The 14,897-nt window shown below is 33.7% G+C and overlaps 1 protein-coding gene across 1 annotated transcript in view; it reads right to left on the bottom strand.

Annotated features, from left to right (window-relative positions):
* AGO1 (protein argonaute-1) overlaps positions 1 to 14,897 on the bottom strand; it is a 355,180-nt gene that overhangs the window by 221,073 nt on the left and 119,210 nt on the right. Inside the window, exon 7 of the mRNA XM_089589209.1 lies at positions 2,603 to 2,866. Coding sequence (XP_089445335.1) covers positions 2,603 to 2,866 — 264 coding nt within the window. The remainder of the gene's footprint in view (positions 1 to 2,602; positions 2,867 to 14,897) is intronic.

Below are 14,897 nucleotides of genomic sequence, written 5' to 3' on the forward strand. Positions count from 1 at the left end.
CGAAAATCATATTAATATACAATAGGGGGCCGTTAAAAACAGTTAAATGTTTGGAAAACTTTAGTATGACAAAAGAAGAAAAGTTAATAATAGGGGGAGGACTTTAATATTAGGATTGGTAGAATGAGTTGCGGTGGTGCTAAGAAATGGAAGGAAACTGGGGCAAAAAGAAATAACAAAGACTTTTTTGAAAGTAACGAGGGTAGTCGGCGTATGATAAATACTAAAGGTTGGTTTTTAATTAATGATATGGACTTGGGAGATCATGAAGGCGAGTTTACTTACATAGGACCAAGGAAAAAATCGGTTATTGATGATGCATTAGAAAACGAAAAAATGTTTGACTGGATCAACAAGGATTCAAATAATTTTACATAAAAGTAAGAAAAGATTGGAAGGATATATGCTATAAAAAGTAAGACAACTTAAAAAAAGAGTAGCTGAGGAATTAAGCAGTACTAGACATAGGCAGAAATTTTTTTATCAAGTATAGAAAGAAAAAGGAAAATGTAAATATTCAAATTAGCATGAAGCAATGGGAAAAATACTTTGGGAAGATACTGGAAGGGGTTTATGGGGTCCTAAAAAGGTACAAATGTTAACAAGGATGAACAAATGCTTTTACTTAAAAAGGAAATTGATTAAGCTTTAGGTAAATTAAAAAATAAAAAAGTAAAAGGGTATGACTGAATTTCAAATAAAGCATGGTTGTTTACAGAAGGCGAAGTTAGGAAAAAATTAACATAAATGATCATAAAAGTGTGGGAAGAAGAGAGGATACCAGAGGATTGGAAAACGGCCGTCGTGGTACCATTACATAAAAAAGGAGACGTAGACAATCCAAATAGTTACAGGGGAATTTTGCTTTTACCAATACTATCTGAGATCCATACAGAGATTCTAAGAAGTAAACTATAAAGGGAAATCGAAGAAAAACGGTACTACCAGAAGGTCCAGCAGGTTTTAGGAAGCATAGGTCTTCGATGGATGATATTTTTGTGTTAAACCATGTGATTCAGGGAGGGAGTGTTGAAAAAATATATGCTCTGTTTGCGGACTTTTCTGCTACTTTCGATACGGTCAACAGTGAGACTTTGTGGGATATTACGATCAAAAAGGGCTTGAGTCTGAATTTCATGAATAAAATAATAGAGTTTAACAAAGAAACCAAGGTTAGGATCAGGGATAAATATAGGCTTTCTGAGGAATGGTGGATTAACAAAGGCTTAAGACAAGGTTGCTTGCTGAGTCCAGCTCTTTTTTGTATTTACGTAGCAGAATTGGAAGAGGAACTGAGAAAAACAAACACAAGGGGGGGGGGAGTTAAAATTGAAAGTGTTAGGATATGGTCACTAGAACATACAGATGACATAGTGTTATTAGCCTTAAATAGGCAAGCAATGATGGATATGATGAATATTTTGAGAAGGTTCTGCAAAAAGAGAGGATTATTTATAAGCTTTGAGAAGACGAAGATTCTAATTTTTAATAATAAGAGTAAACAAAACAGGGAAATTTGTATTTTTAAGAAAGGTAGTTTTGAAGAAGTTAAGACGTCTAAGTATCTTGGTTTTACGTTTAACAGAAAGGATGACTTTTCAGACTACATTCAAGAATTAAAAAGGAAAAAAATAATAGCAATTAAAAAAATGTGAGGTCTAGGTGCAAAAGGATGCAAAGATGATGTTAGGAGAAGAATAATGTTATTTAATTATCTCGTACAAAGTGTCATGAGTTATGGGGTGAAAGTCAATGGATAGAATAAAATAAAAATTTTTTAAAAAATTCAAATGGATTACTTGCGCTAGGTACTAAGGCTGGACTTCTGAACACCGAGATATAAATTTATGAAAGAAACGGGAATTTCAAAAATTAGATTCAACTTCGGTTTAAGAGCTGTAAAGTTTAACCATAAAACTTCTAGTCAGAGGAAGGACAGGCTCACAAGGTTATGCTGCAACGAGACTTTTAAGGAGGAATCAGAAGTGCAAACGTACTTGCATAACAAAAATTTTCTGTACAATTTAGGTTTTAATGTAATAATATTGGAGATACGGAGGGATAGTGGTATAAAGTTGATACAGTTGAAACAGATATTTATTTTGTAAAATTTTGGTTATCTCACGTCTGCACTACTTATTATTTTAATTTAGTATTTTTTCATAGAACATGTTAAAAAAAAAGATTCCTCAAACTTCAAAATTAGCAAAAGTATACATTTAAATACTACAGAAAAGTATCTGATTTTTTTAAAAAGAAAAAAAAAACTGAGGTTTGTACATTAGAACAAGGTATTTCCATATTATGAAACGCATTCTCTCAGTTGAGCTAAACATTTATTTTTGCAGATCATTTTTCAAAATAAGAAAATAAAATAGCTTGGAAAACTAAAATTACAATACTTTTTTGGTTTAATATCGAAAATCTTTACCATAAAAAAAGATATCCCTTCATGTCAACTTTAATAAAACAAGGTTTATTAGTTTTTAAAAAACGTAAATAAAAAAGATATGTTCACAAGAAATCAAAAATAATAAAATAAAAAGCCCAACAAATACTTAAGACAGCTGCGTATGAATGTTAACCATATTTAGTTTCTTACCTGTCCACTGAGAGAACTTAAGCGACCTCCATATTGAAGCTTAGGTGGAGGTAATACTCTTCCTCTAACTTCCATCATATTATTTGATATAGTAAGACCAAATTCTTGCACATATGAATCATTGTTGAAGTCAGCTCGTCTTACAAGATTGTTTATTTCTCTTTCACGATCAGGAGCTGAGCGAGCAGTAGCCTTAATCATTGTTGATGTTTGCATGTCTGTTAATTTTTTAATACAGCGCTGACCAGCGACAATGTTACAAACCTAAATATAAACACAAAAACTATTGTTAGCGTGGTTGATAAGAGAAACATAAGATACCTTTACAACAATTTATTTTGTATATCTAAGAATATACACGGTTCCATCGATAAAATCATACCTACAGTCATTAAACAGAATAAAAGATGAATTAAAAATTTTAATATATGTTTTTCAAGAAATTTAACCGTGAAATACGTAGAAAAAAATTGTTATGTTTAAAAATCAATATTGTGTAACGTTAGGCGTGCGGCACTTTACTAAAGCGGTAATTAAGAAGATTTTTGTCGTTTGATCTATTACTGTGGAATACACTAAAACGACAACATTGTTATCATTAGCTTGTTTAAAAAAATTTTTTAAGGCTTATATGTGTCTATAGTATAAAACTAATTGTAATTTAACACTAATATATATTTGTAATAAAGTAAATTTTATTTCTGCATTACCACAAAGTCTTTACTTTTTGAAAATTTCTACATAGTAATTAGATAAAAAAGGCACAGCAGCATGTAGTACCAGAGTTACAAGAACGAGTGGAATTTGTTGAAAGTGCTAGTAGCTTGTGACAGGGTCACATGCAGCGACTATGTCACACAGGTCTTCATGATCCACACGAACAATCTCTCTTGTCTTCTCGTACTTTTAACGGATTCTAAATACACAGGCTAATGCTTTTTTGGTGTGTTTTTTTTTTTGGCACTTGTAATCGAGGAGAGGAAGACGCCAACACCCGAATTGCAGAACGACAGGAGCGTAGCCGAGAGGACGCGAAAGTAGCAAGGGAGATGGGAGAAAACAAAAGAGGACACATACAGAAGTACCTGAAAGTAGGACTAAGTATGGTGTGCGTATGCTTTGGTATGCATGTGAAACGATCGTCTGATTTTAGCCACAGCACCAGTAGCAATAGCAATAGTATCAGGTGGCTCACTAGTTGGGAAATTATGTAAAGCCAGAGAAGGAACGCACACGACTAGTGAAGGAAGCTAGCAGTAAAATGAGAGAGCAGCAGCAGCATTTGTGCGTAAGACTCTCTTTGTCCAGAATCTCGAGAGATAAAATAAAAAATAAAAATAAAGATGACAAAATACATTTTAAATGATAAATAAATAAAAAACAAAATTGTAAGCAAATAAAAGAAAAAAAAAAGAAAAAAAAACTAAATAAATGAAAAATTAATGAGGTATAAAAAGTTAAAAGTTAAAGTATACAGACAACAAACAGTAGTAAAATAAAAGCATCAATAAATATTCTTATAAGAAATTTAAATGTGTACGTACAAAGTTGAATGTGGAATTAAAATCGGTAGACATAAAAGCAACGAAAAGTCTAAGAGATTGAGCAACAAAATATGAAATAATACTTGTAACAGACTCTTCGCTAAAGCACAAAAATCACGATGTAACTCGATGATAGGCTAGGCATTGAATTCAATCGAAGGCAGCAACAATTAAATATTTTTAAAGCAAGGGTGGCTGATATGTTTTGTAACATTTATAGGCAAGTCATTCCTAAGTCTTACAACAAAGGAATGTTTATACTATTCTGTATGTGCATGAGGGATCCTCAAGTCAATATCAGAAACTCTTTGACCCAGGACCACCTGACAGCTGAAAAAATAGTCTTTCACTTAAGTAGTTCAGCACGCCCCGTCAAAGCACGCTAGCAACTAGACAAAGACACAAGCAATTACATACGAGTGTTTGTAACTTAGAAGCATATAGGCTGAAGTGACGTGTTCTAAAATTTTTGTACCTTTGGCAAAATACAATGCCTTGTACATACAATACAGCACCGCATTATCGCAGCGTCCCAGCTTGATTTTAAGTCAAGTCAAGTCGAGTGAAAGATCAAGAAACACTCTCGGATAGTCATAAAAATATGCAAATATGAGAGCATTACTTAGTATGTATATTACGATTTAAGCAAGTAGCCTTCACATTTTCTATGATACATCAGGGCAGCATTATTTCTCCAACTGGTGGCGTTAGTCTGCTAAGAACCCGAGCGTATATTACTAATGGTGAGGCTCAATATTTTTAAACAGTCCCGATACTCCATTGTATACTCTCTAACGTGTATCCGAGATACAAGATCACTCTGAATTTGATCTATAAATTTATAGTGGCATGCTATGCTGCTTGCACAGAAAAAAATCCAAGCAATTATAGCATGAGCACTGTTTACACTGTTAAAGTGTGGGACACGTTATGCATAATACGCATAAATGCATGCAACAACACTGTAGATTTCACAAGTATAATGCATCGGATGTGAGTATACTAATATAGTATGGTCTGCGATCTTGGACAGCATGACATGGACTAGCGTAGCACGTGGAGCCCACGCGCAAAGTGTATTGTGTCATCGTGTCTCATCACAATTTCTTTGTACAATTAGAATTTATTGTAAAAAATACCGAAATTAACTTCTGAACTTTATTTTCTGTTTTTTCCTGAAATAATAATGGAATTTCATTTTGATATAAGTTAATGTGTAATATAATTCAATATTTATTTAGGAATATACCTAAGCAAGTTGCTGCAAAAATGTCTGTTAGTCATGAGAAAATAATTTAAGTTTAAGTTTTTTTATTTATTTGAAAAGTGTATATCGCCAAAAAATGGAAAATAGTGTTTTGCTAAAGTGTAGAAAAATAAATTAGTTCGTGAACTAATTTAAAATATTTAATGCAATTAGTGCAGATCAAGCCATAATGATTATGTACCAAATAGTACAACGTCAACATTAACTATGTCCCATACAATACTCAACATCGACGTTAATACAGCCTTTAACGCTGTGCTTAGAGGATAGGGCCCCTGATACCTGTCAGTTGTACCTATACATATATATACTATATATAGCACTGCTGCACGTAAAGGGCAAGACACATGACAGCGTATATAGATTATACGTATGGCCCTCACTCTAAATCAGCATGAGTGCACACCGTACACTTTGCGCGTGAGCTCCACGCGCTACGCCTATGTAAGTCATAGCATGTCAGCTAGCAGACCATATAATATTTGTATTGTCACATCTGATGTAGTATATACGTGAAATCCAAGCATTTTATGCATAACTCAAGAGTCACACTAACGCAGTATAGGTTTTCATGCTATAATTGCTTGGATTTTCTTTTCGCGGTGGAACTTGTCAGACTTCGTTTGTAAACAATTAAATAAGATCAAACCCACTAACGCCTCCTAATCAGAATTAACCTTATAAATGATACAAATAGTCTGCTCAAAAAGTGAGATCATTGGGATACAAATAGTGGACACAGTGATGCGAAACTGAGGGTGCATCGTTGATGAAAAGTGCGAACAGCAGTAAACTGAGCAGATATCCTTGTGGTACTCCAGAGATCCTGGTCACAGGATGGGAGAAAGTGATATCGGATGAGATAACAATTTGCCTTGTCAAAATCTACGCAGACCGTCAGTATAAGCTCTTTTCTCTGTATAGCTTAACGCACACTATTGATGATTTGGATAAGTGGAGAGTTAGTGCTGAAATCCCTGAAGATGTCCAATTGCATTGAGTGAAGCAAGTGCCTATCTGAAACGTATTCATGCATCTATCTCAGCAAAAAAACTCCAGAAGCTTAGAAAACGTGATGTTATGCTAATTAGCCTCTAGTTAGCTAGCTTCAGCAGAGAAAATCGTTTTTGATTCAGCCGCGCTGACATTTTTAACGTAATGTAAAGGTGACCAATTGTAGGAAAAGTCAAATATATAAAGTAAAACCAGCAACATTGCTGACATGCATACTTTTAATAAGAAAATAGACAAGTCATTTTGGCTTTTTGCGTTTAACTTGAGAGCTTCAATGCCTTCAAAATATTCACTAGAGTAACCTGGTAAAAATAAAAGTCACTTTCGAATTTTAAGCTTGTGAGCTGGTCAAAGCATAACGACATTCACACGCATGCTGAGCTTATCAACACAACGCTAGAGGTTTTATAGATCTCCACAATTTGTAAAAATGCTGCAGTATTACGAGAATATGGTATCTTGTACCTTTGTTTCAACATGATTACGCAGTCACTTACATGCCGACAAAAGTGTCTCACCACGCATTTTTGTAAAGGTAGATCATGCTCTGTTGTGCCTAGCAATTAAATCCTTGAGGTCGGGGCCCTACCACATACGATTTTTAGGCGTATACGCATAGAGATATTACTTGTAGAGTAGGGGAATCAACCGACAATGCGCCTTATTTGTAGAAAGAGAGAACAAATGAAATGAATTTCTATACATAGACACACTTCTAAAGTGTTTATACTTGTTAGAGAAGGGGTGATGCAAGGTCTTTTCATTCTCTATATTTCTCTTCCAATGAGACATTTACACTTATGCGTTAGGTACTCACTCCCCTACTCTTTTAGTAATATCTCCATGCGTGTACATCCTATAAGGTGCATGATGATCATAAACCACTGTCAGCGTGGTTCTGAGAAAATACACCTTATCACCTACTGTTAGCAGATAGTGTAATGCCTCCCATTATGTAGTCAAAATATCTCTCTTCTAATCTTCATTATTAAACAAGATATAGTCTCAGGCAAGATGCTTCTCGCTAGAAGCACAGGCATCAAAAATCGAATTGTTTCCTCATAATGGACCGAACGATCACTAACACAAATGTAATAAAAAGTAGTATGAGATGACTTTATGCGAAGGTTTAAATACGAAATCACCAAAGAAGTTTGTGAGAATGGTTCTTGAACTAGAGCTCAGCCGATGTTAAGGTCACCAACAAACAAGGAGAAGTTGCGAGCGAAGCTGCAGTTTAGTAGCGACTCTTTATCAGACCAACCGTCAACTACTTAGTCTGCTTGACACTGAATGACTTTCTAGTACCCAATGAAATTTTGGGCACCGAATTATTGCCTAAAGTGAGGGATATTACCTTTGCGGAAGAGAGGATACCTGTATGGGTCAGGAGAACAGCAGTAAAGAATCCAGTCGTCCTTTCGATTCGAAGACGTGTGTCTATGATAACAGTGTTGCAGGCCTGAAGAAATTTTTGTTTGTATAATTTAAACAGATATTTGTTGATCATTTTAGTTACTATATGGGCGTCAAAGCTCTTAAACAAGATATCACGTTCCTCGTTCACACGTTTAATTAGTTTGTTTACTTTCTCTACTTCCAGAAAGAAGAAACACGCGAGTAATATACCCCCTAGGGATACGGAGCCACTTTGGCCTCGTATCCCCCAACGGACCTAAATAAATGCATACCTACTAGCACCGGATCGGCCACCTATTCTCGTGCTGAATCTACTGCGTTCTTGGCCTCTCACAGTTTTATACGTATAGTGAAGAAAATCTAAGAGTACGATTACAGCATATAATGAAAACTGATACTTGCTTGAAAGCAATCGAACATGCTTTCACATATAGTTGAGCGCACACATTAGTGGGTCTAATTGTTTTTCCACGCATATTACCCGCTAGCATTAATGAAAGTTCCCCACAGCACATATACTTGTTTAATACTCGAAAGGGATAAAAGAATAAGAATTAACGCGTCTGATTCAAAGCGTCTTACTTCATAATACATACATTGATGAGCTGCAGTACACTTTTCATCTTCATGGTATATGTTACCTATACATATGGAAAAATAAACTCTTATGCAGTTCTCACACTTCCCCAAAATCCAAACACACTAGGTCTGTCCGGAAAATATCAGACCTACCTCTACAATTCCGGACTGTAGAGTTGGTGAGTTGGTGTAGATGCAGTGCATAAACGCAAACAGTAAATCCGTACGAACTCAGCGGTTCCATGTTGATATCTTTCGGACGCTTAGTTCATATGTAGCGCGTCTGTGTTTACAAAGTTATTTTTGAGTTTGGCGGATTTTGTAATTGTTAATAATGACTGAAAAACAATCTCAACGAATTTGCATCAAATTTTGCTTTCACAAATAAAAGAGTGGTTTAATCGTTTCAAACAAGGCCGTACTTCTGTTGATAGTGATCCTCGTTCTAGCCAACCTTCGAAGACAAAAACATAGGATAACATTGAGCGGGTGCGACTTGCAATCCAACTAAATCGCCGTATGACTGTGCGGGAACTAAAAGAAGACCTTGGAATACCAAAAATTGTAATTTGGAAAACTGTAACCTCAAATTTACAAATGACACGCGTAAGTACATAGTTTATACCGAAATTGCTCAGCACAGAGCAAAAACAGCTTCATTCAAATATCGCACAGGACAACTTAGAAATGGTCAATAATGATTCTACCTTGCTAAGAAAGGTTATAACTTATGATGTGTCATGGGTTTATGGTTATGATCCTGAAACAAAGCCACAGTCTTGTTTGTGGAAGCACTCTGGATCGTCTAGACCAAAAAAGCACGTCAAAGTCGAAGCAATATTAAATCAATGTAAATTTTTTTTTTATTCGTAAGGTGTTGTGCACCACGAATATGCACCAACAGGTCAGACAGTCAATAAAGAATTTTACGTAGGAGTTTTCAAACATTTGCATGAAGCAGTGAGAAAAAAACGCTTGAACTTTTGGTTACTGGCTCCTTCATCATGACAATGCGCCAGTGCAATCAGAACGACGGTTGAGAATAATGCGACGAACGAACTCAAGGCCATCCCTAAAAGTGAGTTGAAAAAGTTCTCTCCTCTATTTAAAAGATGATGTGTGTATAAAATAAAACTGTTGGTTTATAGTGATTAAGATTTTTGTGTAAAAAAGTGAGAGGTAGTACACGTATTGTATCTTTACCCTTATTTCATTTTATGTTTTATATACAATAAGATAATATACATGTCAATGTGTATACAGTCTTTAAAAGATCGTCTTGATGAGACGAAATATTGACAAGTATATAAATAAAAAATATTTTGCTTAAGAAAAACCAAGTTGTGTTTTATTGTTGTTTTAAACCCTAAACAATATTCAAGTTATCAAAAAAGGACCAAGTGAAAGTTCTGAGGGAGTTACACTTTCCAATAATAGATATTTACTCATGAATACTTTGTTATTATTTAAAATAAATCAAATTTAGTACTATTAGGACCCTCAGTTGGTTGGTACGATTACTTTATGAAGATGTAAATACTTTATAATTATATCTATTACTTTTGTAGTCAATACAATTCACTTATATTTTCAAGGTAAACCATATAATGTTAACTTTGTAAATCAAGTTCAAAAAACAAAAAAATATGTTTTACTGGTAAGTTCAATGGAAAAAATATAATATTTTTTCTTTAAACTAAACATTTTTTTATTCGAACTAAAAATGCACTACCATTTAAATAGTAAGCAATGTATTAGAATGAATAACACTTATCCATTATTCATAACATTTATCTGAAATGTCAATGGTGACTTATTTATCGTTTCATTGTGACTTTTGTGTATCCATTTTCTAAGCGCATAAGTATTACGTATGGCATACTGCTCCACCATATAGTTGCATGCTTCATAATTAGCAAAAAAAATTGAGACATTGTACAAAATGTTCAGCGCTGGGCACCCCAAATCTTTGAGATTATGAATTAAGATGAAAACCAATTTGAATATTCCAAGGATTTTGTTTGCCAGCCTAAGAACTTGAAAACTTACCATTTAGGCAAAATTCTAGCCAACCACTTAGTTTTTTCTAACCCCTTAACATATACCTCACCACTCCTGTTAATGACTGATTGTATTGTATGCTGCACTTTATCATAAGATATTTTTCCCGATCTCTAAAGTATTCCATGAAAGTTAGTTTCTAATCATAAAGCTTGGTACACGTTTGTCGTATATAAAAAGACCCAAGGATGAGGAGGTTTAAAAAGAAATACTAATGGTTCCACGTTGGTTTTTATGTCTAATACGGCAACCTCTTTGAAAATGAAGTTATTTTCGTCAGTTTGATAACCTTGAACATCGATTATAAACTTTCTATTTTCTGATTACACACTGAACAATCTCTTTTCATTGGTGCAGGACCATCAATGTAATCTCTTTCCGTATTATAATGCTCATAACAACATAAATATGCTTAAATTTCAAAGTTGTTTTTCAAGTTTTCCCTTAGAGCTTTATATATAGTATCTGAGTGCTAAAGTATTTGCGAAGCACTTTCTTTGACAACACATGCAGATTCAAGGAGTTCACATGAGGTAACATGTCGTTTATAGCAGCCACCGCGTTACTGACTAAAATCGTTAATTTAAAAGTGTATATGAGCAATTGCGACATAGAGTACAGTGCTTTAGTAAATAATTTGTAGAATTATCACAAAGTGTGATTACAGAGACAGTGGAGAAGAGTATATTTAACAATTAGCATTATTAAACCCTTCCCACTATTAATACTGTTGTTGTTGTGACAAAGTTTTTTTCATGCCTTATGGAGCTGGCAAGCTTAGCTTGGAGGGCACAAAAGAGAAAACCTTCAGCCGCTGAGAGCTTACCATGTATAGCATGGGATAGTATTTATATAGATAGTAGCATTTATATAGATTTACTTATTATGATAAATCCCATTGACTGGACTTTCTCTTACGCCCTTTATAGAGATTGCCGATTTACTCGTCTGATACGGTGTTGCGATACACCCAAGACTTCTCTTGGGTGCTCTCGGCTAGTAGCGCAAGCGCAGAAGAACTGTGCTTTCTCTCTCACCGGGCAGGTAGGAGTAGGGGAGCCCCCCTACCTAGCCTTCAACTTAATCCTCGCCCACTTCTCACAACTTAAATACTACTTTTGACCATGGCTACTCGTATCTCTCGATGGTCGAGCGGACTAAGAGTTTTGCTTACGCTTGACTCGTGCTGGGTACTCTTCGATTCCTGACCATCACATTTTCATTATTGTTACTATTATTATTATTATTGTTATTATTACTCCTATTATTCATATTGTAATAAGTATTATTATTATTATCAATATGAATTATCAGAGCCGTAATAAAATGCGCAATAAAAATACTAAAATTAACAGATACTCTTTCCTCACCACCTTGCGGTAAGTATCGGGGCACTTTTTTTTTTTTTATAAAAAAATTGAGAAATAATTTAATTACTAAAAAAGGAATGATAAAGCTATGACTTAAACTAAAAATTCGTTAAAAAAATGTAGTAGCTATGAAAAGATTTATAAATAAATGAGCAGTTTTTTAAAAATAAAATTTCGCGTAACTCTGATTTAGTCATGGATAATTTGTGCTGTAGTTTATTGTTAGTACAAAAATAAATTAATCGTCGCAATTCTTAGCAAAATTTATATATACATCGATGACAATCTGTATCTATCAAGAGTTAAGAATACTCAAAAACACAGCAGGCATTATAAGCTATTGCACGGCATGTGAAAAAAAAGCGCGCCTACAGGCAGCACGAAAACAAAAGCTGCGCGTGAAAATCGCGGCTCACTCGAAGCATTTGCGGAGGTTGTTTGTTTTGATTTCGCGATATGCGTTGTTTTTTAAGTATACGTGTATGCAATACTGTACTGCAGCGTGGAAGACTGTGTTTTCTTTCTTTTAGTGTCAGCCTTTGAAGGAAGCCGGTTCGGATATCACAAGGTAATTAAGTAATACGAATGTTTTTTTGTTATATTACATTAGTAGCGTAGTATTAGTCTACTTTTAATGAAGTGAGCGTTTAATACTGTGTATCATGCATAATACGTCGGCAATAAACTGTTGGCAAAATATAAAATTTTGCGAGTTCGTAAAGCAGTTTATTTTACTTTTTGATTAGATAGTTGTGTACAATTTTCGTTTTTTTTATTCACGCTTGCATTTAGTATTGTACTTATGAAAGAATATTTTCATATTATAGCCGAAATCATGTTTTACAGTGCAAATAAAAATTCGAAGCGAAAATCAAAAAAGAGCAGTGATGTTGATGCATCATTAAAAAAAAAAAGAGTAGTTGCATTTTTGTTCCAGCGTGGTTAGTAGATCCTTTGTTTCGAGATTGGCTTTTAAATGATGTTTTAAATGTTGAGAAAGCAGCTCGTTGTTCTTTTAGTAGTATCAACATCACGTGCTATAACAGAAAAGATTTGGTCAAGCACGTTGCAACAGATGAACATCAAACTAGGGTAAATATTGAAAAACAAAAAATTATTCCCTATAATGATTCTCCTTTTAGTGATATAATTATTCAAGTTAAAGAATTTATATTTAAAATAGCCCTCTTTATAGAAGAACATAACTCGCCAATTCATCTTGTAAATAACTTTATACCTTTTATACAGGAGCTCTGCAAAAAACCAAAAATTGTAGAGCAAATGGGCATGAAAAGGGACAAGTGTGCAAGTTTAATAAAAAATGTTTTGAACGCTTGTGAATTTCAAAACGTAGTGAATACTCTCAAAAATCAAAAATTTTCAATTTTAGTCGATAAATCGACAGATATTACATTAAAAAATTTTTTTGCATTCCGATTCAATATTTTAATCATGAAACGGGTAAGTTAGTTCCTTATTCATTACGTTTAATTCCATTGGACGCGAAATTATGTGGTGCAAAAGAACTGTTCCAAGCGTTTGAAACATTTTTTTACAAAACATGAAATTCCTCTCAGCAATATAGCAAGTTAGGCATGCGACAATGCTAGTATCATGACCGGCTCAAAAAATTATTTTTTTACCTTTTAAAAAAATAAAGTTCCTCATGTCATTTTGCTTCCTTATATTTGTCATACTTCAGCTTTAGTTGCGAACAAAAGTTGCACCAAAATTCCAACGTATTACCAGACTTTGCTACAATCGATTGCTAAATACTTCTCTAATAATTCTAAGAGATGCGATAACTTGAAAAAATTTCAAATTTTTGAAGAAACTTCTACAAAAAAAATTTAAAAGTTAGTTACCACAAGATGACTTTTGCTTTTTAATTGTATTGACCGGGTACTTGATAATTTATCAATTTTAAAAGCCTTTTTCTTACTCGAATCTCATGAGAAGTATGCTGAAAGTAACGATGGGAAAAAAAAGCTCTCCCAACTATATATATGTAACTGATTAAGTAATAACTCAGAAATAGCTTTTTGCATTTTTTACATTATACTTAACTTGATTTTTGGAAATTTAATGCATTCTTTCAAACTAAAAAACTAGTCACTAATAAATTAAGAACCAAATGTTCAAAAGTTTTAGTGGCAATGGGCTTTACTTTCCTCACCACTGCAGCACTAAAAAAAAAAACTCAAAATTTCCATTACGAGGTAAACGCAGATTAAGATTCTAAGCCCCTAAAAGATGTGACCGTTGGTTGTAAATGTATTTATAATTTTAAAAGTTTTCCAGAACAAGATGCTGAAGATGTTCAAAAAAATTGCTTCAATTTTTACGTGACTGCTTTTAACGGAATCCAGAAAAATTATTTTAAAAACGATGGTATGCTTCGAACACTTAACTTTCTTGAACCTACAAATGCCTTGAATAGTGAATTTTGCAATCAGAATCCTAACTTATTTGACGACTTGGACTTATTTTTCGTTTTCAGATATTGATTTTGAATTATTAAAGAAAAAAATTTTGCAGCTGCCGCCATCACGTTTTGATTTAAATGATTCAACTTTTAGCAATGTTGAAATGGGCGGGTTTTGGAAAAAATTATTGATTCACGCTTAAAAGATAAAGGTTTAGAGTTCCCAAATTTAAAAATTTTAATTGAAGCGATTTTATCTTTTTTGCATTCTAACGCCGAAGCGGAAAGGATTTTTTCGATTGTTACAGATACAAAGCCTGAGAAACGAAACAAAATGGAAATTCATTTACTTAACGCGATTTGTTTATTTAATCTTATTTTCTAATTAAAAGTATTAATGCAATCAATTTTAGAATCTTAAAAGAACATCTTGAACTATTAAACTCTAAAATGTATAAACGCAATTCAACAGACGATCCAGAAATCAAAATTCAAGGCAACTTGTAATCAGTTAGGTGTTTTAAAACTTTTTTAACTTCGTACTAATTTAGTTTAAAATGTCTTCTATAATTTGTGTATTTCATGCAAAATTAATTCTTAGCTATTTTTACGATAA

Source organism: Copidosoma floridanum, unplaced genomic scaffold, assembly GCF_036245765.1.
Source record: "Copidosoma floridanum isolate Cflo_tuat_1 unplaced genomic scaffold, Cflo_Japanese_pri ptg000008l, whole genome shotgun sequence".
Classification (NCBI taxonomy): Eukaryota; Metazoa; Arthropoda; class Insecta; order Hymenoptera; family Encyrtidae; genus Copidosoma; species Copidosoma floridanum.